The sequence below is a fragment of the Heloderma suspectum genome, chromosome 3, assembly GCF_057233095.1.
Source record: "Heloderma suspectum isolate Gila_16-S chromosome 3, 16-S_ref, whole genome shotgun sequence".
NCBI lineage: Eukaryota > Metazoa > Chordata > Lepidosauria > Squamata > Helodermatidae > Heloderma > Heloderma suspectum.
The window spans coordinates 240,206,596-240,233,007 of record NC_139460.1 but is presented as its reverse complement, the minus strand read 5'-3'; the positions used below and the strand labels follow the sequence as shown (position 1 = coordinate 240,233,007).

General features: G+C 42.6%; 2 protein-coding genes across 10 annotated transcripts; one reads left to right on the top strand and one right to left on the bottom strand.

Moving 5' to 3' along the window:
• Positions 1-299: 299 nt before the first annotated feature.
• Positions 300-14,655, top strand: PSTK (phosphoseryl-tRNA kinase). 7 transcript variants are annotated; one of them, XM_084845993.1, is made up of 7 exons: positions 300-497; positions 2,929-3,147; positions 4,497-4,788; positions 6,624-6,822; positions 8,422-8,497; positions 10,501-10,594; positions 10,862-14,655. In XM_084845993.1, exons 1-7 carry the CDS (start codon positions 396-398, stop codon positions 11,056-11,058), a joined length of 1,179 nt encoding a protein of 392 aa, XP_084702119.1. In that variant the 5' UTR covers positions 300-395; the 3' UTR covers positions 11,059-14,655. The 7 variants fall into 7 exon arrangements, with proteins under 7 accessions (XP_084702119.1, XP_084702122.1, XP_084702121.1 ...); XM_084845996.1 differs by having other exon boundaries at positions 409-497; positions 2,684-3,147; XM_084845995.1 differs by lacking the exon at positions 300-497 and adding an exon at positions 587-663.
• On the bottom strand, positions 11,374-26,412 carry IKZF5 (IKAROS family zinc finger 5). Of its 3 annotated transcripts, none has more exons than XM_084845992.1 (7): positions 25,707-26,412; positions 23,871-23,936; positions 22,018-22,115; positions 20,185-20,270; positions 18,511-18,674; positions 18,163-18,345; positions 11,374-17,555 (listed from the first exon to the last, which is right to left on the bottom strand). In XM_084845992.1, exons 5-7 carry the CDS (start codon positions 18,641-18,643, stop codon positions 16,612-16,614), a joined length of 1,260 nt encoding a protein of 419 aa, XP_084702118.1. In that variant the 5' UTR covers positions 18,644-18,674; positions 20,185-20,270; positions 22,018-22,115; positions 23,871-23,936; positions 25,707-26,412; the 3' UTR covers positions 11,374-16,611. The 3 variants fall into 3 exon arrangements, with proteins under 3 accessions (XP_084702118.1, XP_084702117.1, XP_084702116.1); XM_084845991.1 differs by having other exon boundaries at positions 26,343-26,412; XM_084845990.1 differs by lacking the exon at positions 23,871-23,936 and having other exon boundaries at positions 26,343-26,412.

Below are 26,412 nucleotides of genomic sequence, written 5' to 3'. Positions count from 1 at the left end.
AAGCAGTGGAGGCTGGCGGCTCCGATTTCGGTGGGGCTCTACATAGAGTCGTAGCTTCATGGCGTTGGCGATGCCTCAGAGATCATCTAGTCCAACCCCCTGCTCAATGCAGGCCCTGTACAACTGTTGTTTGGATACCTTAATCAGAAGCTGATTATTCAACCCACCGCTCCAAGTCTGATTACAGGAGCCCTTCGCAGCACATTTTGCAATTATATAAGCATGTGCCCTGATACAAATCATAGCATGACGTAGATCCGTTCTGGGCTTCAGCCAGAACCAGCCGGAACTCTAGAGGAGCTATCCAAGGTGCTGAAGCCCCGCTCCAAAATACGTCCAGCACCTTGGATAGCTCCTCGAGAGTTCCGGCTGGTTCTGGCTGAAGCCCAGAGCGGATGTGGAGCCCCACCGAGGTCGGAGCCGCCAGCCTCCACGGGCTGGAAGACGCTTTTCTCCTCCGAGGCGTCACAACCCCCCTCCTAAGGCGAGAGCCGAAGGTCCGTCGAGTCTCGCGCGGGCAAATCCCGCGATGGACGGGATTTACAGGCTATCGCGATATGTGGCTGGGTGAGACCGGCCCGGCTTCGGTTCGCGGGAGGGAGACGGCGCGGGAGGCTTGCGGAGTGGGCCGCGGGCCGGCGGCGGGCCTCGCTGCGCGTGCAGGTGGCGGTTGGTGGCCCGGGGCGAAGAGGGGCGCGGGTGCGGGCGGTCTCGGGAGGTGGTCGGGGGCGGTTGTGACGGGGGGGAGGCTCGCCTGAGGGCCGTGGCGCAGGGGAGGGCCGTGGGTGCGGGTGGAGCGGGGCAGCCGGCCGCGCTGGGCGTGAGAGGACTGGCTAGGCGGCTAATAGGGGACGGAGGCTCCGCCGACGAGCAGCAGCGCCGCCCGCGGAGCTGCAGCGCCTTGAGAGCATCCCTCCCCAGGCGCGGGGCGCCTCGCTGCCAGGGCTCGGCTGAAGGCGTGGGCTTCGGCTCGGCCGCGGCGGCGGGACGCGTCCCCTGCCATGGCTCTCGCAGCCGGGGCCAGGGGGTGCTCGGCCCACTCCCTGGAGCCCTCGGGTTGGCTTCGGATGAGGCAGCGGCGCAGCGAGGGGCCGTGCAGCCCAGGTCCAGGGCCCCGCAGCCCGGGCTCTGCGCTCTCCCCCCACCCCACGGCCAGCCAGAGAGCGGCGGGGGATGAGGGCAGCCTACGCACGCACCCTTTCAGCCCTGCAATCTTGATGGCGCTTGGTTTAAGTGATGGCGAAATGCAAAGCCGCACATGCTCGGCGTGTTTGTTTGTTTGTTTATTTATTTATTTACTTCATTTCTATACCGCCCAATAGCCGAAGCTCTCTGGGCGGTTCACAAAAACTAAAACCAAACAACACACAATAAAACAATTTAAAATATATAGAACATTAAAACCACATTATAACAATACAACCACAATAAAACCTAGCAGCAGTACAGGAGTTTAAAATACAGATTTAAAACAGCAAAGATAAAAATTTAGAAAGCTAAAATGCCTGGGAAAATAAAAAGGTCTTCACCTGGCGCCAAAAGGAGTACAATGTAGGTGCCAGGCGAACCTTAAATCAGAGTTGGCAGATAGCTTTGTTGCCGTTCCAACATGTCAGGAATGTAGAAGCGGCTTTAAAGCATGGAATGACGGTTGGAGTGGCGGTGGGGAGGGAGAGGAATGTTACGTGTGTACTTGTGTGAAGTAATACGCGTGGCCATCTAACCCCCCCCCCCTCCCGGCCGCCCATTAAAACCAGGGTCTGAAACTATCTAGTTGTACCACTGGTATGAGCAGCCTCCTACCTCATTAGGCCAGCAAGATTACAATTACAGTGCATTGCCCTATATTGTGCATCTTCCTATGTCCTTAGGATAGCCGGATCGTTTAACAAATCTCTGTTCTCAGTTGAGAAAGACGGATGGTGCCTCCAACATTGGTCTAGCAATATAATTCTAAATCTTCTTTCAACACGCCAAGTTCCAGCTACCTCTCTAGCTTCATTCTACTCCCCCCCGCCCCGCCATTACACATTGTTGGAGGCTTGGCTTGGTCTTGCCTTCTGCATGTTACATTGAATTTCTCTTCAACTGCTTGTCTTCTACAGATTTAAATCCACAATGGCATGGTTCCTTAAAAAAAAAACCCTTACGTTATTGTAAAGTGTGATGAGACTGTTGGAGGCAGGATGAACCTACAAGATTCTCTCATCTCATCTATTCAGTGAATAACCCTTAATTGTCTTGATGAACAACTTTTCTTTCTTTAAACTGGGACACAGGCATGCTGCAAAATGTTGTCCTCCAACCCCATCTTGATTTGGTTCAAAAGAGTGGTTTTGTGTTTTGGAGCTCAGACCCCACTTTGGTCTTGTATGTAGGTTCTTGGGCAGGTTACTTTTATTTAGTCTCACCAGTTTGCCTTCTGGGAAATGAGTATTTTGTGATTGGCCAAGCCCACCATGGTAACCATTTTATGAATGAGGAAGCCCCCCGCTGCCGCCATTTTGTGAGAGTACCCACAGCACTCAAAATTTCAAATACGTCCACCAACCCAAAAAGGTTTGGGAGTCCTAGTTTAACAGATATGCATTTAATTTAGGGCTTTTATGCATAGTAGTCTAACAAATCTATCTTTGCTTTCCATTTTTTGTCACGCTCCTGCCAAATTATTGCAACAATGAAGTCCTGGATTTCTCCATTGGCTTCTACAAACAGCTGTCACTTTCACCCTTCTAACAAGAAGCTAAAAAGACATCAGAACTTTCCAGGAAATGTGCTGTCTGGACAAAGCTAATAACTTCAGTGCTCTGTATCTGTGATTAGAAAGGAAAGTGTAGCCCCACTCCTAAATGCACAACGACAGTGCTAGTGGACAGAATACGTTGAGCACATGCAGAACTTCATGCCTTCACTTCCTTTCTGTCACAGAAGCGGAAGCTCCACAAGAGTGCAAGACCCATGGAACATCAGCTGCAGAACGCCAGAGGTCACCAGCTGGGACTGTGTGTACTTTGTGGATTACCAGCAGCGGGTAAAACGACGACAGCGCAAGAGCTGAGTCAGTCCCTGAGAAAGCGCAAGGGGTGGCGGTGTGTTCTTCTCTCCTACGACGATCTCATTCCTATGGAGACATTCAGCCAAATAGAGGCAAGCTTGGGACAATAGTCATTGGTCAGACTTCTTCTGCCTCTGATTGGCAGTACGTATTGGCCATTTTCATTTATCAGTGAAAGTTTTCTGCCTAACTGCTGGTTGTTCCTATGTTAATACAGTAACCTGACTGACAGCAGGTAGTTAGCAAGCAGTCTATGAAGCGTGGGCTTGTCTCCCAGCCTTGGTATTGCAGGTTTGAGGCCTCACAGCTGAATTTAGGTATATAATCCAATGCCTTTTCCTTTAGAACAAGTTCTGAGGCTTGCCTTCATCAGCTGCTGTCTAAATTCATTAATGTTAATAAATCTTTATACTATGGAAGCATGTTGCCTTATCCTTTGTTTATTAAAATAATATAAGGTATTCGTAAATGATAAGTCACCTTTGTTTCAGCCTAAAAATTTCTGTTTTTTCTTGAAAATTAGTTTGTCCTATACCAACTGAATGTTTAATAAAATACTTGGTTTTCAGCAGAAATAAAATGCCAGGAAAAGGGGCTTTAAAAAACCACAAATTATTTTTAATAATATGGAGACAATACTAGCTTGCATATTTTGGAGCTAATAATAATAATATCCTACCGGCAGTAGCTCTCCTTGTAAATCTAACAGTTAAACTGTTTTGATCCTAATATTTGTACTGTTAACTAGCAGACATTATGTTTTATTGTATTTTAATATGCCATTCACTGGTTTGGGGCTGTTTGGGCTGAAGTATAATCTTTTGCAACTGCAGACAGGCCAGTCTAGGCATCTGGAGTTGCAGCAGTGGTTAGGAGAGGAATATTAATCTCACACCTAGAGAAATGACCAGGAGTCTCGTGGTACCTTAAAAGTTATTGTGGTATAAGGTTTAATGGGACTTTTTTTCCTCTAGCCCAGAACGCTTATGCTACAATTACTATGGTAGTCTTTAAGGTGCCACAACATTGTTGGTGTTTTTTGATGCAACAGACTAACATGGTTATCCTGTGGAATTCATTCCTATGGTTACACTAATTGTAGGTATGAATTCCAGAGGGAGTAGTTGTGTTCGTGTGTTTCAACAGAAACTACAGTTATGTGGCTCTTTTGGGAAGGTCGATAGCATATTTTTTGGTAAATGGGTGTTTTCCAGCAAAACATTTGTAAGGGGAGAGGGTTTTTGGTTAAAGTGGAATGAGTGGGCTGTACAGAGGGGAAAATATAAAAGTGACTGATGCTCAGAAAGCATTACAATGATGTAAAAGAAGACGACAAATGCTGTCCCTTTTACACTGAAGCAAATAGCAAAACCTTCATTGTTGATAACAGCAGCCAGAACTTTGTAATCTAACCATGAATAATTGTTCTTTTACTTCATAGATGTCTCGTTGGCGACTGTACCGGCATGAATTATTGTTGTACCTTGAACACTTCCTTCAGGCTCTTATTAAAGGATGCCATTATTCTCCTCCTCCAAACAGAACTGAAACAACATGGAGAAGCTTTGTCTGCTGTTTGAAAGAGCAAGGATTAATATCTCCAGGAACAGAAGACTCTGCATCTTGTCAATATTTAATAGATTTTGCCCCTCTCAGACCAATATATTTTATTTTAGATGACAACTTTTATTATCGAAGTATGAGATATGAAGTGTACCAGTTAGCTCGCCAATGTAAGTTTGATTTTATATTTTAAGCTGGCAGCTCAACCTTTATGAATCAGCAGTGCAAACCACGACTTGAGATGTTATGGCTAAAATGAATTTCTAACCTGGGTGAGCAAGGCAGAACCTTCTGCTTGTATCTCATGTGTGCAATCCTTCACGGCTCCTTTCTTCCCCAAATATCAATGATGCTCTACTTGTACCACAGCAATGTTAGTGGGCAGCCAGTGAGTGTACAGTATCTGTTCACTGTTGGTGAAGCTGGGATTGTACTCTGTACAGATGTTGGTTTCCATCCACCTGATCCTATGAATCTTATGGTTTGGGCTCATAAACTGCCTTGGTGACCTTTGCCAGGAGAAGGTCATGAATCACTGAGTGATGTTATTCAGGGTTTTGGAGATTTATGCCAGTATGCTGATGACATTCAGCTCTCCTCATGTAGAATTCCAGTGAGGCCATGAAAGTGCTAAACTGGTGTCTGAGCTTAGTAATGGATTCAGTGACAGGATGGAGGTACTGGTGGTTCATCTGTGCAGGACAGTGATGTGGGTTTTCTGGAAAATTTTCCAAAGATTTTCCATTTGCATAGGAAAAACTCCATTTGTATCAGAAAATGTTCCAGTGTAAATTAACTTAATAGGGTAATTTGCATAAGAAAAATTTGAATTTGCTTGGAAAATGTTCTGTTACCCTGGAACAGGAGTGGGCAACTTGTGGCCCTCCAGATGTTTTGACCTACAACCCCTATCATCCCTAATCATTGGCTATGCTGACTAGTGCAGATGGGAATTGTAGGCCAAAACATCTGGAAGGCTCATCCCTGCCTTAGAGAGATTTAACTGAGCATGTTTATTTTACTTGTGTTTAATAAATAACAAAGCTAATAAGCTCTGGTAACTTTCAGGTTAGATTACTGCAAAGTGCTGTGTGCAGGGCTAATTTTTGAAAGCATTTTGGAAAATGCAGTTCAAAATATAGCTGTTAGTTTGGACCAGATGTTGTGATCACATCTTGCCAGTGCTTAACTACCCTGGATCCCAGTCTGTTTCCAGGCACAATTCAAAGTGCTGGTTGTTACATATAAAGCCCTAAACTGTTTGTCTGCCTCCGTATCAGCCTGCCCAGGTAAACTCCTTTCTATTTTTCCAGGCCTTAATAGTTTGTTTTCTCTTGATAACTGTTTCTATCTATGTGAGTTGGATCTAGGATTTGCCTTCCAGGGACAGAAGCGCTCTGGTCAGAATATGTCTCCACCTGATTTTCAGGGACTTTCCCCTCCCCCCATCTCAGCTCACTTTATTCAGGAGGGTCCCTTTGACTCTCCATGCAGCATTTGCAGGGGGCTGCGGGGAGAATAGGATGGGGAAGTTAGCTTCAGCCAGCCCAGTTACATACACCTAAATCTAGATCCAACCCTGCATGTTTTTGTTCTTTTTTATTCTCATTGATGTTGTAGGCTGTCTTTTTGAGGTGTGAGATAAAAGTTTTTAAAATTCTGTTGCTCACACCATAATGAGTACAGTAAAGTTGAAGAAAATGATTTGACACTGACTTTTTAGTAGCTAAGCAGATGTTCCTTCATGGCTACACTTACTAAGGGCATAATTCTATGCATGTTTAGACAGAAGTCCTATTGGCTGGGGAATGCTGGGAGTTGCAGGCTTTCTTCTGTCTAAACATTCATAGGATTGTGCCCTAAGTAACGAACTCTGAAATATTTAAATTTCTCCACCTTCACACCATGATGTTACAAATGGCTTCTAATTTGCGCAAAGTTTCTATGTATGTTATGCACAGCGTCTTCAGAAGCTGATGAGTTTGAAATTTTAATATTTTTCTAGATACACTGGGCTTCTGTCAGTTGTTCCTAGACTGTCATGCTGAGGTTTGTTTGGAGAGAAATTGTGGGAGAAAACAGCCATTACCTGAGGAAACCATCTGCACAATGGTACAGAAAATAGAAGTTCCAAATCCAGATAAATATGCATGGGAGCAGAATAGCCTTATTCTGAAGAGCACAGGATATTCATTTGAAGATAAGTATGTAGTCAAATTGAAGCAATAAATTATTTATATTTAACTAATGGAGTTTACTTGGAGTTCCATGTGAGTAGGAGAGTTAGTGTGGAACTCTGGATTTGTACAGCACTTCCGTGTTACCTTGTTCACAGTTGCACAGGGTATCTGCTTGAACACAGGGAGAGCCCTGTTGGATTAGAGCAAGGATCTATCTAGTCCAGGATTCTGTTCACACAGTGGCCAACCAGCTGCCTGTGGGAAACCCACAATCAGGACATGAGTGCAATAGCGCTTTCCCACTCATGTTCCTCAGCAACCCGTTTACATAGGCGTACCACCTTGGATACTAGAGATAGCATATAACCATCAAGATTAGTGGCCATTGACAGCCTTATCCTCCATGAATTTGTTTCAATCCCTTGTAAAGCCATCTAAATTGGTGGCTATCACTATATCCTGGGGAAGTGAATTCCATAGTCTGACTGTGTGCTGTCAGATGTACTTTTTATCTGTCCTGAATCTCTTCCCAATCAGCTTCATGGGATGACCCTGGGTTCTAGTATTATGAGAAAGGGAGAAGAATGTCTACCTTTCCACATTCTCCACACTTTCCACATTCTCCACACTCCTCCCAATCAGCTTCATGGGATGACCCTGGGTTCTAGTATTATGAGAAAGGGAGAAAAATGTCTACCTTTCCACATTCTCCCAATTTTGTACACCTCTATTATATCTCCCCTTACATGCCTTTTCTCTAAGATAAAACAGTCCCAGATGTTGTAACCTTTCCTGATAAGGGAGTTGTTCATTTTAATTGCCCTTTTTCGAACTTTTTCAACTCTACAGTATCCCTTTTAGGTGCATTGATCAGAACTGTACACAGTATTCTAAGTGTGGTCACACAGTAGATTTGTATAAGGGCAATATAATATTGGCAGTTATTTTTGGTTCCTTTCCTAATTATGCCTAACGTGGAATTTGCCTTTTTCACAGCAGCTGCACACTGGGTCAACATTTTCATTGAGCTGTCCACCACACCCCCAAGATCTTCTTGGTCGGTCACACCTAGCTCAGATCCCATCAGCATATACGTCTAGTTGGGATCAGTATTTGCCACCACCACCCTGCCCTTTTTCCTCCATTGCAGTAGCTAGTGTATTGCCTTGCTCTTCCCCAACCCTTTGTATTTGACACTTAGCTCAGTTGTGGAACCAACAAGTGCTCCTGAAATTACTTTAGCAGACCAAGCCCCTTTCTCCCATTGGATGGGTCAGGAATTGCACTAAAGGAAATAAAGTGAGTCAGAAGAAAGGAACTTGAGTGCACAGCAGCTTTTCACAAACCCATTTTCAGGGAATACTGGTACAAGCCATCTGAGAGAAGTTACTAAACCCTTTTTGAGGGAGATAGGGCAAGTAAAATAGCTTGACAAAGGCAAAAAACCCCAAACCACTGGTGGCTGAATTGCATTTTGAACTTTGATCTCTGAACTCACTGTCCAGCATTCTGTTGTCTAGGCTGTATTGTCTAGGTGAAATCCTGATCCCATTGATCTCAGTGAGACCAATCTTTCATCCTTCAGCAAGTAACCATTCTGTTTAATTTTTTTTTAATATTCAGACTTCAGGTACTTAATTTATTATCTACTGCTTTGGAAAATCCAGTGAAACCCCTGGAAGAGAATGCAGAACTAAAGGTAACAGAAAGCCACTACTTAAGTAGTAAATTCAGTACTGTTGCAATGGACAGAAGGCCATAGGTACAACTTTAGGATGGATGTTTGACACCTGGCACTTGGAATACACCACCACCAGAGTTGGAGAGTTACCTGCTCCAAGTTATATCCCCAGGAGAGGAATATTTTCTACACAGAAATCTGACTCATTTACTATGCAGTTTTTGCCCCAAAAGTTAAATAGTACTATAAAGACAATGGCTACAACCCAGAAAACTGCCAGCACCATCAGATCGCATTGTCAAAAACATAATGCAAACAAAGCAAGTACACGCGTTCCATAGTAACTAAGAGGAAAGCACTGTCTGCTTTCACGCTATTTTACTGAATCATAATTGTAATTTTGAACATACAAACAGAGGCCTTATGGTTGCTAGCTTTGTTTGTTTCATAGCATTCCTGGTAAGCCAGTATTCTTCTACTTACAGAGGACTGGCTGTGACTTGTTCAAGGCTGCCATGACCTAGGTTTGCCATTTGGTCTAAGAGACCATACTGTATAGCAGGGGTGGATATACAGTGCATCACTGATTTCAAGGAAAAGGTATACCAGCTGAATTATCATCTGTGCAGTTTCTTGCTAGTTGGCGTGCAGAACTATGGCTAAATGCTATGTTAACTCTGAATAAGCAAAATATTTAACCCCCACCTGACTTACTGTTAATATTGGTAATTGAAGGACCACCTATTCCCATATGAACCTACCCAATCACTGAGATAATCAGAGCCCTGATTCCACTTCTCCCCGTTTTCTGAGTGGGTGGTGCTTGAGAGAGGGTGGCTTTAGCAGTGGCACCTAAATTTTTGAACTCCCTACCCTTACCTGCTCACCTAGGGCCAAATTTGATGACATCTGGGCACTAGGGGAAAAAAATCTGTTCACAGGATTTCAATTGGCTCTTTGTGACTTTAAACAGCTCTTGAGGATTCTGCGGCTGCCGAGACATGCTTTTTATTTTTGTTGTTGTCTTTAAAATGTGTTGTAGGGCACTCTTGGAATTCTATATTGAGAAGTATGGTTAAATATTTTAAATGCATCAAGACAGTGATCAAAAACTCTTGACAGTTGAGGCATAATGGCAAACCATGGCTAATTTCAAGCATGCATAATGGCAAGCCTGAGGCTGATATGTAGCCTTGAACAAGCTCACTCACAGCAGACCACTGATATGCAGCCTTGAACAAGCTCACTCACAGCAGGGTGGAGAAAGGCAGCAAGAATGCTTATGGAGGGAGGTTGTAGTACAGCAGCTAAATTAGGCTGCCAGAGAAACCTGGAGTAGATTTTTGGGGTAGGATCTATTCTCTGGATCTGAATGGCATCGGCAATGGTTTCTTCCCTTTCTCTCCCCTCTCCTTCCTGGGAATGCAAGTGATCCAACTGGTGGGCTGAGGGAGCATCTTTAAAACATGTCTACATCACCATATATCAGGAGTACAAAAAGTGCAGCCCACCAAGCTATCTATGGTGGCCTGCGAGATGCACCTGTGTCTACCCCCCCCCAAAAAAAAAACAGTGGCACTGCTTGGGGCTTCCCATGCTAACAAGGGAATCCCTTATCTCTGATCTTTCATCAGAGATTGGCAATAAGAGATTCCCTTGCTAGCACTAGAAACCCCAGGGATTCCCTTGGTAGCACTAGCAAAAGAAACGTCAGGCTTGTGTACATGTGTAGCCCTTGGTGCCAAAAAGGTTGTGCACTCCTGCTTTATATTACAAAATATCCAAAGCAGAGTACAAATATGAAAATGCAAAAAAATCACTTACCAGGAACAGGAGGCTTGTATCTCCTCTTCTTGTGCAAGGGGGAAGGGTAGGAGGAAGCACATGAGCCCCAGAGTTCACCACTGCTGGTGTACACGCTCATAACAGCAAAGCATGGGTTAGCATCATGTCTGGATGCACCCTCTGAAGATTTGCAACACAATTTTACTAAAATACCACCTTTTCTTGATCTTGGCCAGGCAATGGATCGTGCTATTTGTGCAGCCAGTGTTCTTCATCAAGCTGACCAGGCTGTCAGGCGAACAGTCTCTCAAACAATGCAGAATGCTAAAGGTATGCTCAGCAAGGCTGAGTGTTTTATTTTGTTGCTAGCTTTGAACAGACTTAAATTTCAGAGGTGCAGTGCTTCTGAGTAATGTAACAAAACCATGTATTTGGAGCACAGGGAACAGACTATGTTTGCCACTGGAGCATTCTTTGAAGATTTCTCTTTCGCAGATCCAACTCCCAAAAAGGCACGCCACTGTTCTCTCTCCCCTAAATTAAGAGGATATAAAGACTAAACCACAGCACTTTGTGTGTGTGTTTTTGTTTCCCTAGACTATAACCTGACTCCAAGTGAGATGAAGAGCTTGGCAAAAGAACTAAACAAGCTGAAAGTGCAGTTCTTGGAAGATTTAAGACGCAAGTTTAATGAGAAAAATCACTGTCTAGAAAATAATGTATTTAGCATAAATGTAACAGGCGTATTCAGCCAACAGACAGATGACATTGTTAAGAAGTATTTAACTAAATAGTAACGTTTTGTTTCTTGAGGTGGACTTAAAGCTGTACCAATGCATTGTTTCCATGCATGGAGACTAATGCTTTCTTCACAGAGTTTTGAAATTAAGACTTCTTCTGAATAGTGTTTATTGTGTTAAATTGTTTCAATCTGAGAAATAAGTTATTTCCTGCTTGAAGATATTCCATAACTGGGATTGGGCATCTTTCATGCTAGCCAACTGAAAGAGGCTGCGTCATGGTTGAAATTTCACTGAAAGAGAAAGGCAAATTCCCTCACTTTCTCATTCTTAAAATGGCCATCCACCCCCCAACTGTGCAGAGGTACATTTGAAACATTTTACTGCTAGCTGCAATCTGAAACATTTAGGAAGCCTGGATCCATGACTCATATATAGCCAAACTTAATTTCTCTATGCTTCTGACCAAAGGTGTTTGTTTTTAATCCACAGCACAAGCTAGTGGTACTGGGTTTTTAAAACATAACAGATTGCTCATGGTTAAGTGTAGGGCAGGGTGGCAACCTTTTGACTCCTTAGAGCTGCATGCAGCAGTGAAGGGTAGGTTGGGGACTACATGCCAGCAGGTGGGGCCTGGACTCCTCCTCTCCCCCGCTCCCTCAAGACACACAGCAGGAATGGGGGAGGTGCAGGATGGGATCATAGAGGTCCCATTGTTTGCCTCTTCCCTCCATGCTGCACCACTTGGCACAATCCTCAGCTGTTCCCACTGCTAATCAGTGGGGCTGGGCTCATATGCCACACAGGTCAGCTGAAGCCCAAATGTGACCCATTAATGTTTTCCTACATGCAGTTATGCTATGATTCTGTCTTGGGCTCAGGATAGCTCGATTTATTTTATTTTTTTTGAAGGACATGTATATATCCTGCTAGGTAGCATTTTATCATGACTCAGTAGTGTCAGAAAGTCCTTTTCAAAGCTCATGGTTTCTCAGGCTATCAAAGATTTGAGAGGCTGGTTTTCAATTTCTTAAATGTTTACAACTATAGCTTGCAAGTTTCCCAATTTTAGAGAGATGTTTATAAGCATGGGCTTATTTATTTCATTTATATCCCACCTTTCCTTCAAGGAGTCTGAGGCAGCATACATGGTTCTCCTCGTAATTTTATCCCCACAACAACCCCGTGAGGTAGGTTAGGCTGAGAGTTAGTGACTGGCCTAAAGTCACCCAGTGAATTTAAGAACATAAGAAGAGCCATGCTGGATCAGACCAAGGGTCCATCTAGTCCAGCATTCTATTCACACAGTAGCCAACCAGCTCTTGACCTGGAACCCACAAAAGGGGCATGAGCACAACAGCACCCTCCTAACTTCATGGCTGATTGGAGACTAGAACCTGGCTTGCCTGAGTCCTAGTCCAACACTCTTAACCACTATACCATACTAGCTCTGTACTGTTGAGATCAGTGGGCTTTAAAAAGGTTTAGTTTTGGCTGCCTCCTCCCCATGGCTTTTCTTTGTTATTTACTCGTGTGGTCAGTGCCAAAAATTAAAATGTAACTTCTGGTTATCTGCATTCCACATCTTGTGAACAGTCGTTTGCAGCCATTATCAGTCTATGTGAGGTGCTGTAAATAGCACAGGGCTTTAAAATGTTAAGTACAACATAGTAATGGAACAATCCACAATGCTGCTAAAGCTGTCTTGAGAACTCCAGAATAAATGGGTTATGTATGTATATTACATCTTGCACAATGCTGTTATCTCAATAAAGAAGCTGAATTTATCTGAAGAAAATTAACACAAGCCCTTGGGTAACACAACTTAAACTGAGCTTCTTATAACACGTAAGTTTTTATTCATAGAGTTCTTGAGATTTTACAGATCTTGGGTCTGTGTATGTGGCTAATCTATAATTGGATTAAAACAAAATGTCCTACTAATGAAGGTGTTTGGAGTAATGAGTATAGGTGTGAGTTGTATTTTTTCTTTAAAAAATACACCTCTGTACAAGATGATAGGAAAAGTAATTAGCCTAGTTCAGCTGCCATAGTAGCCAGAATTGTTGAGCGTTCCCTTCTCCTAACCCACCAGAATCATAAAGCCAAGAATAAACTTTGGTTTATAATTGTGGCTTGTTAGGAAAACGTGCCAGAGATCCTGGTTCAGGCATAGCTATAAACAAACCACAGAGGTACCCTGGTTTGTTTAGCTGTTCCTGTTTACAGGAGCCCAGCGGGAGCAATCAAGCAGGGTGTACAAGGATGTTTGTTCGTTCACGGTGAGCCAGAGTTCATAGCAATTCTGGATTAACATGATGTTCAAACATGTCCTTATCAGTGTAAAATGTATTTTAGAACTGAGAACAAGTTTTAAGTTTTACGTGCTGTTTGGCACTGAGACAAAATATTTTTCGCAGTGTTGTATCTTTTGTTAAATGGATGAGCCCGGAAATACCAGCTATAGAATCAGAAGACTGAGTGCTGTATTCTACCATAATTCTTGCTAATAGTACACCGTCCACTAGCACTTGGTAATTCTTGAGCATTTTTTTATATTGTCAATCCCTGTATTAGATGGAAGTTATTCGCAGGCCTTTTGGTACCATTTTCTGTTGGATTAGGTGTGTTGTCCTTTGCATCTCTTCTGTGGTTGCTAGCTCTTTAGCTGAATGTTCCCTAGATCAATTGTGGTTAGGGCAGGGATGGCCAACTTGTAGCCCCAAACCTTTGGAGAGCCAAAAGTTGCCCACCCCCAGATTCTGTGCTTCTAATAGCTGTATCAGGGTACAGTAACCCTTCCAGAATAGAAGCTGTTGACCCTAGCGTACTTAGAGTCCTCAATTTGAAATACATTCTATAGAGGAAATGCCATCTACAGCAGCATTCATCAACTAACATTTGCCAAGAGACCATAATGAGAAGGTGAAGATGTCCCCAATAAAACTCCCTCCACTTACTTCAAGATGGTCTTGTGGGCAAGCTGTCTTCCTTATCACATCCACTATCTCCCTTACCTGTGCTGTCCATCGGCCTGCCTGTCTTCTCAACATAGCTGCCTTTTCACAGCTAGCTGAGAGTAGATTTGTATCTGGCAAGGGAAGAAAGGAACTGTAGGAACAGGGTTGGAGGGGAGATGCTCATCAGCTGTTGATTATTACCCTATAGTGTTTAATACAAATCAGATTGACATACAGCTCATTTATAGAAATTTAATAATTATGACCCAGCTAGAATATATATGAGGTGGGGGGGGGGGGGCGTTACAGATTTAATTTAGCTGCGTTAGTCAATTCAGCATCTTCAGGTCTGTATTTAAAACATACATAGTATATTTTCGGTTCTCTTGGTGTCATGGTATACAATCCCAATCAAAGAAAAATAATGGGAATTTTGTTGCTAACTGTGGGTGCAACATATATGGCACTGGAGCACTGCAAAACTGGATCTGGTGGTATGGGCATTTTAGAGAAGCAGAAGGCAATTCCAAGGTTGTTGTTTAAAATACATCTGTATCAGAAAGCAAATATTGTCTTAAGATATTGAATGTTAACTTTGTGAAAAGTACTTATGGAAAATGAAATTAAGACCTTATAAATAGCTGCTTGAGAAGACTTTTCCTTTGTAAAAGTAATTAAAAACTTAAATGAACTCGGACTCCTTTTGTCTTTATCTGCCGTAGCCACAGTAGTGCTAACAGTGGCTTATCTTGTCCAATTCTCTGCTGATTATCTGAGTATATACTATAGCCCCCTGCTCTTTATTAAACTTTAGGGTCTTTGTGGTGTTCTTGTGTAGTACAAGCATTTCAAAGAACAGCACTGATGGCATCTGCACCAAACCTCAGAACTCACAATCTGGTCACTTAACAATACTATGATCAGAATTCAGAACAAAAGAATTCTGTTATACGTAGGCTTGTATCCAAACTTGCAGAAAGCCACTCTGAATAACAGGGCTTTCCTGTCCCTTTCTCCTCACTACAACCCCCTATGCCTACCTCCCAATGGCTGCAGTGTGGAGGAGGGGCAGGAAACGGCCAATGTTCAAAGAACACTTCACTTGTGTAACTTCGGGATACAACTATATACTGGTTGCTATTGGGGTGGGGGTGTGTGACTTGCACTCAGCAGTGATGACTTAAGCGGGCTTTTCTAACTCATGCTTCTATTTGCGCTATTAGAGGACTGCTCATCTATCAAAAGTTCTGAAGATGAAAATTTTTATACCAGACACTTTTTCACACAAAGGCAAGTAGTTAGGGATGTGAAACAGATCAATGAATGCACTCTATCATATCTGAAATAAGTTTGTATGTGCATATTTACTTGTAGTGTAAGAGACAGCAGTGTAAAGTCTTGTTTCCCTTGAAATAAAAAGATATACAATAAAAGTGCATTTCAAGTTAAGTGTTTTCCCCTGTATATTAAGGATTCATGTGCTGTTAAGCTAGCACTCCATAGTTTTTGCTAGCATAATTTGTTTAAAGTGCCTATTTGTTTTCCTAGATAGTTGTTTTTAATAAGGTAGAACAGCTGACTACCATATATCTTATATCCTCTGCAATTAGTCAGTGATTCTTCATATTAACATCTTGCCTTGCCTACTCCAAAACTATGAAAAGCCAAAACAGCATGGAATGTTCTCTGTCAATTGCTGTTTATACTATTGGAATACCATCTTCAAAAGGAAACGTATTCATCTTTAAAATGACCCATGTAGGTAGATCTGAACGGATTAGCATAATCTTATAACCTCCTTGCTGCTTCATTTCCATCAATAGACATTGGTACCCAAAAGGCAAAGGCAAAAACAGTATACACATCAGCATTTAAGGGCAATGAAGTTATTTGTAACGCACTGCAAGCTGGGCATGAAGATTATGGTACATCATTTTCACATATTACCCATTTTGTTCTACCACTTTCTTTGCGCAGATTTAAAGTTACAGACATTTAACACTAGGCACTGTTGCTTTGTATTTCTTAAAACGAGTCAGTAGTACTGGAAAGGGTGTCTCTGTACCCTATTTCACATTATTACTCTTCTAGTTTTCCACATGTTACCATTAGCACAGGAGCTTTATTTTACTGTGACTACATTTTTGCTAGATTTAGGTTTTGTTGTAGACATGAATTATTTATTTACTCCTTATAAAAAAATCCTTATAAAAGATTTTGTATCATAATAGAGGACAATCATTTAGCTTCTATATTTATCATATTTGAGTGCATTGTATGTGGCAGAATTAAGTTGTGTGGGTTCCTTTGTGGCACAGCGTAATGTAAAGGACTGTAAGCTGTACTTGGACAAGTGTTGGTCCAAATATTAGTCCCCGTTCTGTAGCACTTATGATCATTCTTTAAATGGGTAATTGCACTACAAGCCCCATTTTCATTTTAAGAACCAGATAAGGAATGCCAGCATGACTAACAAGCATGTCCCCAGCACAAATTATGACAGTATGTAAAGATGTTTGCTTCCATTGTTAAATTGATTAATTGGATTCCTCAAAGTGGACAAGCAATCTCCCCATTAGCAAGTAAGAGACAGACAATAATGTGTTTAAACACACACAAATGAAAACATGGTGTAACTTGTATTCAATCAATGCTGGTTATGTTGGCCTCTGGCAAAATGGCAAGCAAAGTCATATTTGTTTTTACATTTGCAACCACATATGTTACACTGGAATGGGTTCTCAAATCCATGGCATCCCATGTGAATAGTATAAAGGATATTGTCAGCAAAATACATATCACAGTGCTGGCAGTGATGCAGAAGCTGAGGATCCTGAACTGGAAGAGTTGGTGCTGGAGTACTTGGCTGACTATTACTTATGCTTGGGGTGCTAGCGTGAGCACTGTGGTCACTGCTGGGACCTGCGACTGGACTGTAGTTCCTTTGAGAATGTGCAGGACGAGGATCGGGGCTCGTAGGAGACGAGCTCTGAGGAATACTGCTTGATACAGCTGGAACAACAGCTGGTGCAGCAGGCTGCTGCATCATAAAAGGCTTTTCATCTTGACATGGTACAACGTCAGGAGAGGGTGGGTTTTGGTTTTCAGGGGGCAAGCTAGACAACTGTCCTGCTAGAGTAGATAGCTGATTTAAAGGGTTATCTACCATAAGGTCTTGTGGATCTCTTGGCAACCCACCAGTCTCTGTTGGTTTTGTCATACTTTCATATGCTTCAGTCTGAATGTTTGGGATTTCATGAGTGAAGTCATTAAGGTAGTCTGGCTTCTGAACCACCATAGAAGGTGGACTCAAGTTAATTAGTGCTCTTCGGCTGTACCCCAAGTTACTGGTCTTCTTCTGCAAGACGCCCCACATCTTCTTGCTACTAAGGGAAGGCCTTGTACCCTTTATAGGCACCATTTTATGTTTGCGCCTGCGATGGTGGGACAAGTTGCTTCTGTCACTACAGCGGAAGGAACACAATTCACATTTATATGGTTTTTCACCAGTATGAGACCGCATATGAGCTTCAAGGTGACGTTCATACGCCGATGCAAAGGGGCATAAGTGGCATCTGTGTGGCTTCTCACCTGGAAGAATACAAATCAAGATTTTTTAATCATTTTGTTAGGATGCTTTTTGCAACACAGTGACTAGGGATGAGTCACTGTCTGTAACAAAGCATTGCAATCTCTAAAACTGATACTTAAAAGTTTTTATCAAACAAAAACTGTCAAATGAAACTTGGACTTGAGCTTTCAAGTCCACATCTTGTATTCAGCAAGTGCTGGTAGAAACATATGGGAGGAAGTTTAGAAAGTACAAGAATCAACAAGATCAGGTGTGTAGACAGTGTTCTTGTTCTAGAACTAACAAAACCATTTCCCTAGGCAGTGCCACATAAACTATTTCATATGGCAGCCTTCCCCAACCTGGTGTTCTTCAGATGTATTGGGTTACAAGTCCCAGCAGCCCCCAGCCAGTCACTATATTCCAATACATCTGAAGGACACAAGGTTGGGGAACACTGCCATATGGTTTGGTTTTCCTAGTTTCACTTTCAGTTGAATTTTAAGTTTTACAAATTTCATTATTGGAAAAGTAAAAGGGAAAGGGAGGGATATAAACAGCTGTGAGTCTGACTGGAAAACACAGTACATGTTTGATGCAATAAAAAGGCATATGTTTGATGCATACCTGTGTGAATTCTGATATGTTCTATGAGACGTGCAGTTCCTTTGCTGGCATAGTTACAATATCGACACTTTAATTTTCCATCAAAAGTTCTTTCAAACCCATCTACTAACACTCCTGAATTTTCATCCAGTGAAACTTCAACCGAAGGATGATCTAGTCCATTTTGATCACCTTCTGTCCCTGCTGTAAAAAGTAACAGTGATATCAATATATGCAATGGAAAATTTCTTGCTGTGTCTTGCCATTATTCCACAGGTTGGGAAAGGTAGAATGCGCATCTCCTAGACATTACGCCGCTTCTCATTTAAATAATTAAGTGGAAGTTAAATTGCGCCATGGTTAACCTACCTCCTTGAAGAGTCTCTGCTTCTTTGTCCCCACTAACAGAGCCTGAAATCATGTTCACATGGTGAGTTTGCTGAGTCAGATATTCCTGAAAATCTTTTACAAAATCCAAAGGTTCCGGTTTCTTTTCACCCATATTCACACTACGACTTCACAATGTTGCAGGCCTAAAACAAAAAACCAATTTAGGATTCGTACAGAAATGATACAATATATCAAATTGTTAGTGATTTGTTGCTAAAAGAGCATATTTTAGCTTTGCAGCTACCCAATGAGGTGGGTTAGAGTGAGAAACAGTCAATTCGCACAATCAAATTAAGCCAGCATGGCTTAATGGCCTGTTGTGGGATTATTTGATGGTAGTTTCACCCTCAAAACAAGCCATGCTGCATAGGTTTGGATGACACCACATGCTACGCCCACGCAAATTATTAGGGAGATGGCAGCCAGCATGCGCCGCTGATTAAAACAAGGCACTGTGACTTCCTTAAGCTTGTTTGATCATGTGAACTAACACAGTGACTTCTTAAGGCCCGCCAGTGAACTTCAAAGTTGAACTGGAAATTAGCCAGGATCCCCATATAAAGTCTAATCAGAATGGGTTGGATCCAGACTTAGCCATGCTTAGAGTAGATGCCCTGAAATCAGTGGGACTTAAGTTAGTCATTGCTAACTTAAGTCCCACTGATTTTAGCACATCTACTCTTAGCATAGCTAAGTCTGGATCCAACCTTATGCCAACATATCCAATGTATTTAAGAAAAGCCCTGATTCCTATATAGCTCATATCAGGATCATATCCTACTTGTGTCACTTTAAAGTCTTTAAAAAACAATGTTATTTTCCAGCGGTCACTTTACACATTTTCAGGGTTTTAAATTTCTGTGGCTGATAAAGATTCTGAACATAAAATACAGAGCTCCAAGAAAGTATTTTGTCATTTAGAATTTGGTGTTTTACAATACAGTTAGAAGGAAAAGAAAGAAGATAAGCAGGTTCCCAGTAAAATCCACAAATACTCAAACCACCAGTCACTAGAATCCTCATTAAGATACTTCTTACTCTGAAGAGTTCCCCTTGATGCCTGAATGTGTACATTTCTGTCTAGCTGAGGTGGCTTCTTTTTTTAAAGACACAGGTGCGCACACAGAACAGCAAAAGGTGCAGGTTCTGAGTCTCTAGATTTATTTATAAAAAAAAATTATCTGCTCTCATGGTCAGAGAAGCTTAGAACAAAAACATATTTAAACCAGCATTGGAAAAACATTAACAAAAAACACTCCACAGCAGGAAAAAACATTAGGTTAATATTAGCCTAATATATATTAACCTAATAAAAAGGCAATTTATACAGTATACACAGTGTAGCAGATTCCTAGCTCCCACAATCTGCCTCCCAGCTCTCTATTATTAAAAAAACAACCAGGTGAGTAGACTATCCAAGTCTGCTACTGGTTTTGTGCGATTTGTAATTATGTTGTTGTCTTTTATGACTTTAAAAGGGTTAATATAGGATTACTAAAAAAAATGCTCAAGGATTTTTAAGAGTTCGATTAACATGTATGAAACATCTCTGCAATTCTGTTTTATCGACTATGCTAAGAGAAAGGAGGCAGACACTATGCCCAACGAGTAAGCTTTTAAAGGCAAGATCTCTAGAATAGACACAGGTCATACCTGAATTTTTCTTTTATGTAGAAAACATTCTGAACTCTTCTTCAGGGCATCAGACAGGAGATAGGGGAAAGTGGGACAAATGTGCTCTAACAGCAAAAAGAAAAAGCATTTAACAACTACTTATTAATTAATTTAGGTAACCTAATGTTTAAGAGAGATTATCCAATACCATGTATAAAAGTAACAGACGCACTTCAGCTACTCATTTGACAGACTTATTTTTGAGAACAGCTTTTTCACCCCAATCTTTAAACCCCTTTATTTCAATAAAGACTTCACCAGCGATCTATACAAACACATCTGAAAGTCTTTTCTCTCTAAACACTAACATCACACAAAACAACCTACAGAAGTTCACACACAGTAAGGCAACTCACCACTTTAAGCTTTAAAATCTCAAACATCTGAAGAGAGTAATTTGCTGACATGCATACTTGTTTTAATCCCACCGACTTAACTATGGCAAAATATAACTAGTTTATGGAAATTTTCATTGAGCATTTTCCAAGCAATGAAGATAGACAAATTGCTTTGCTAGATCTGATAACAGAGGCCCATCTATTCAAGCATCTTGTTTATAAACTGTGGACAGATACTCTGGCGAGCAACAGAAATACACACACAACACAGGGACTGGCAATGATAACATTTACCAGATGGACACAAATTGGGGATAGTTGATATATGCCTCTCTAGAACTTTCATTTTTAGCTTAAAAGGCCATCTAAGCCATTGACATCACCAAATCTTGTGACAGTTAATTATTTAAGTACTTCCTTTTGTTTCTTCTTGAACCTACTGCCTATCAGTTTCACTGGAGAAACACATTCTAATATTCTGAGAAAGAATTTTTTTATTTACTTTGTCCACACAATTTCATAAATCTCTACCATACCCCCACACCCACTCATGTTTAAAGACTTCCTTTCAGGTGTCACCTTTTTGTTGAAAGACCAATTTTTTAAACAATGCAATATGAGGAAAATAAATGCTGTTGTGATGCATCTCATCATGATGCATCAATTATTTCACTTACTACTGGTTTTGCAATAGGTGGAAATGTTTCACAAACATATTTGCAAATAGCAAGAAAATCCATCAAAGTACCTTTGATACATCAAAGTATAGTGGCCCCACATCCAGGGGCCAAAGGCAACTATGTTAAGAAAGATATTATGTGTTTAGAAAATACCATTTTCATACTTCCTCAAATACTTTGAATGCTCATCGCTATTGCAAGATAATACCTCCTAGTATCTCCAAAGTTTATTTCTTACATTTCTATACCATCCAATAGGCAAAGCTCTCTTCCAGTTCTCTGAAAGCATGCTTGGCAAACACCTAGAAACCTCTAGCAGGACTTGCTTTTTACCCTCTTATTCAAATATAACTTTTACATTCATTTGAAATACAAATTTGTTTGCACAAAGTACACATCAAAAGTTTAATCCAGTTAAAACTAAGAACGATCAATTAGAAATATTAGCAAAATGCTACTGTGGTAACACAACTGTGTAGGTATTGAGGTGTTCAAACCCCATTGTGTGTGTTTCACTGACAATTACCCAGGGTTAATAGCACACAGAGTGTTTGAGGAACAATGAGAACAAGTTCACAGTAAACTGTTAAAAATGCCACCCCCACCCCCAACTCCTCCCTCCCACTCACATTAACTTGAACTAATCTCCTCCCTCATCCCCTCCAAACACGGACCCCAAACATGGTTCATTACAGTAAACTGAAAAAATAAAGAAAGAAAGAAAGAAAGAAAGAAAGAAAGAAAGAAAGAAAAAAAATCCTTAAAAGCATGTGAACTGTAGTTTTAAGTTTTACCTTAAATCACTGAAACAGACATTAAAAATCCACTCTTGAGAAGTACGTTCCATCATATATAGAAATAGGCTTTTCTGATTAATGCCTTTCCAATCAGCCTGCAAGGAAATGAAATTAGGACATATATTTGCATTAAAAGCTGGATTTGTTTTATGTATTTTAGCAGATTTATACCCTGCCTTTCTACCAGTTAAGTGGAAGGTAGCTTATGAACATATTTGTTGTCAATTTCAGAGCAGGGAGGCTTTCCACATCAACATCTTCTACTCTAGAACAAACAGACCCTATGCCTAACGTGTATGTAACAGCCTTAGCTGTGGCAGCAGAACAAAGAGCAAACCCTCTTCAGAAATACTACTGCCCCCAACACACACACTTGGGATCAAAGCAGATAACTCCTACCCTACAGTTCTTCCCACCGAGACGTGGCTTTATGGCTTAATATATGAAGTATAATATTAAAAGATCATTCCTAACAAACAAAAAGAGGAGTGTACAAGCAATACTCCACGATTGCTAAATAATGCTCAAAGAGATAATCATCAAGAGGTGTGATACTTACACTAATTACAAAAGTAAAAATAAAAATAGGGTCCAACATCACCTAAAAAGCTTCATAATTATCCTCATTTAGCTCATCTGATAAGGGGAGTTCAGACAATTCCTCTCACACGTTCCTTGAATACCAAAGGGGTTGCAGGGCGACACGGGGCTCTACGCATATACATTTGTATGCACAGAGAGCTCTTCCACAAAACGGGAATTCTGACTGGTCCAGGATACCCACTCTCATGTACAGGCACACACAGGGTCCCGTTCTCAGGGCCTCATCTCCTACATCCATACACACAGAGCCCCTCTCCAAACATGGACTCCTGTATAATTATTTGTTGTTCTATGTAAGTCTGTGAAGTGGTTCATGCAATTATAGACATTCCTCACCAGAGGCCAGACTGTCACCAACGTACAGTGGGAAACAAAGTGCACAATAAACATAGGCTGCCTTCCTGGGATTGAAACACACAGTGTACTTGTTAAGCACCTGGCAGGCCAAGATATATGGCTGGGGCCTGTGTTCATCCATGTGGGTCACAAGTTATGCAGGGCCGCTATAGCCTTTTCCTTCTATTGGTGAAGTGGGGAATGGTATGGTTCAGCTCATGAGTAAAGGGATAAATTTTAATACAGCTTATGTAGCCATATCCTTCTGAGTTAATGCTGAATGCTGTCATTCTTTAACAATGGATGCTTCAAGTTCTCTATTATAGAACAGGCCTGTCTGCTTGCTTTCTCTCATCATCAGCTTCTTATAGGTCAGGGGTGGCCCTCCAGATGTTTTGGCCTACAACTCCCATGATCCCTCACCATTGGTTATGCTAGCAAGGGTTGTTGTAGGATAAAACATCTGGAGGGCCACAAGTTGCCCACCCCTGGTTTAAGTTGACTTGAATTCAGTTAGCTGAATATTGCAGCGGGGGGCAGGGAGTATTTTGCACACTTACTGCATAATCCTATGCATGATTACTCAGAAGTAGATCCTACTGTGTTCAGCACACACAATACATCACTACTGAAGAAAAGTCATAAAAACTTAGTTTAATCAGTCAAATTTCATGTTTGTAGTATAATTCCAATACCAAAATCCCTATCAAATTTAATGTAGAAAATCTGGTTTCTGTCAAATACAGTATCAACATGAATAATCCCATCCTTTTGTTCTACGAAAGAGCCAGTGTAGTATAGTGGTGAGAGTGTTGGACTGGGAGCCGGGAGATCCAGGTTCTAGTCCCCATTTGGCCATGGAAGCTCACTGGGTGACTTTGGGCCAGTCACACACTCTCAGCCCAACCTACCTCGCAGAGTTGTTGTTGTGAGGATAAAATGGAGAGGAGGAGGATTATGTAAGCTGCCTTGGGTTCCTTGCAAGAGGAAAAAAGGTGGGATATAAATGCAATAAATAAATAAAGAAGAAGTGCCCTTTTTTACTCAGCTGATATTTTGGTGTAAAGATCTTGAACAGTGGCATTCTAGCTACAGTCAACACTCACGTATAGAAATCAGTTTAGGTGCTGGAGTCGCTGAGTTCTACATGTTTTGATGTAGGTGTTTACAAATAAGCTCTGTGCTATGCAGGCATCTAAATTTGATGCCCACGTCTAGGAAATTTGAGATTTTTCTTAAACCTGCTCACATTACCATTTTCCTGCCCCTACAGTCCTGGAGGGGTTCATTAGGATTTTTTTTTTTTTTTAACTGAATATGGAGATAACTAGTTAAAACAAAACAGAACCAGCATGCACCAGAACAAAAGTGCTTTAGGGAGGAAGATCAACATTTTAACTACCAGTAAACCTCCCTAACAATGTATTTGTTGCCTAATTCTCACTAGCAGACTTTCATCCCTAATGCAACAGCAGGCATGAGCAAGCTACATTATCTCTGCTGCAGACCCAACCCTGAATCTGGTAAAGAAGTGCCACTATTCCTCTGGTTCTACTGATGCAGGATAACATACACAGAACAATATAAAGCACTTAAAATGCAAGAAGTCACATTACAGAGTTCATAGCAAATGCTTAGACTCCTCCACCAAACCGTAACGCGCAGTGGAAGCAATAACTACCACCCAATATTACCACTCTTGTCTTTGTTCGCAACACCTAACCCATTTCCTCATCCTTACAGATCAAGGTCAGTGAGACTGGGAGGGATATGAATCAGAAGACCCTCTCTGAAAGTTCACTCCTAATGCTGTTAATCAGTGGCTCAGATCACTGCAATATGAGTAAGACCCAATCCTGTCAGATGGTATCACTTCATCTTCTCATCTCTCAACACTTGCTCACAGTTACCTTGCCTATATAATCCAATACTTTTACTGTCACTCACTTTTACTTTTACTTTAAATAAGAACAAAGATGATAAGGGGTAACCAGTGTTCAGGAGGCAGTTGGAATAGAACACAGATTTTTCACTCAACAGAAATCCGTAGGTGTGCCACTACCTCTGGCCTCCACCTCTTCAAGCCCATGCAAAGACTGCCTCCTGGCTTGCTGTTTTTCCTTCTTACTATACCACTCCTCTCCAAATGCTTTCGAACGCTTTCGCTAAATTCCTACTTCTCTGGTTACTATGATCACAGCTTCCTTTCCCTTCTGTACTAACTGCCAACCTACTATGTGTCAACTATAAGGTCCTATTCCTCATTCTTAAAGTTCTCCAGTGCTCAGCCCCTGTGGGGCTGCGTCACATGTCACGTTCTTATGTGTACAAGATATTTTACGTGTGTGCTTAAAAATGATGAGTGTGCCCGCGTTATGGCATTGGCCACAGTTTTCTTTTTCATATGCACATTAGGACAAACCTGGGCCTGGGTCTTCTGCATGATTGCCTTTTACACCCCGTTCCTACTCCATACAAGCTCATCCACAGTCAGGCCGTCCGTCCACCTCCCTTCCCAGTCCCAATGCCTTGCACAACTTTCCCTCCTCTCCCGATTCCCTGTTAAAGCCCATTCCTCCGATACAGCTTTCCTTGAACCGGTAGATCCCAGGATACCCACACGCCCACCAGCATCTAACTAGACACAACCACGGCCCCACAAGTCAGGTGTCTCCTATCCTATCCTATCCTATCCTACCCCTGTTTCGCTCACTGCAGATCACAAAAGGGACAGGGAAGGGCCGCACCACTTCTAGACCCTAAGACAGCTCAGGAGACCACTTTTTTTGGCCTCTCGCGGTCTCCACACAGATCGCCAGCGTCCACGGGCGTGCAGTATTTCTCGCTGGCCACCAGGGCGACGAGATGCATCGGAGGAGAGGTGTGCCGCTCACGGTGTGGAAGAGGGGATTTCAGCTGCCCGCGCTCCTAGGGCAGGGATGAGCGGCCGAGAGCCCCTCTTGCAGATACGGCAAGCTGAGCAGGCGCCTCGTCCTCCGCTGATTCCGCCCCCCGCCGCCGCCGCCGCCGCCTTTCTCCTCCTCCCCCCGCGACCCGCAGCAGGCGACGCTCCGGACCCACCTCGGGACAGCGGCGGGTGACGGGCTGCCCACGGCCGCGAGAGACCCTCCGGCCCGCCCGCTCCCGGGCAGCACGCGAGCCCTGGTCCCCGGCGCCATTCCCGACACGGCACCTGCCCTGCCAGCCTCCGCAAGGCGGGCTCGGCCGGTGTCGCGCTCCCTCTCCCGCACGCCGAACTTGGGCAGCCGCAGGCGGCGAAGAGGCGCGGGAAAGGAGAGGCGCCGAGCGGGTCTCCTCCCGCCGCGGCCGGCGAAGGGCGAGCCTCCCCGGAGCAGCGCCGCCTCCGCCCCTCCCTCACCTACCTCCGCGGCACTTGGCAGCCGCCGGCGGCCCCGACTCCTGTCGCGACCGCCTCCATGTTTGTTGTGTCTC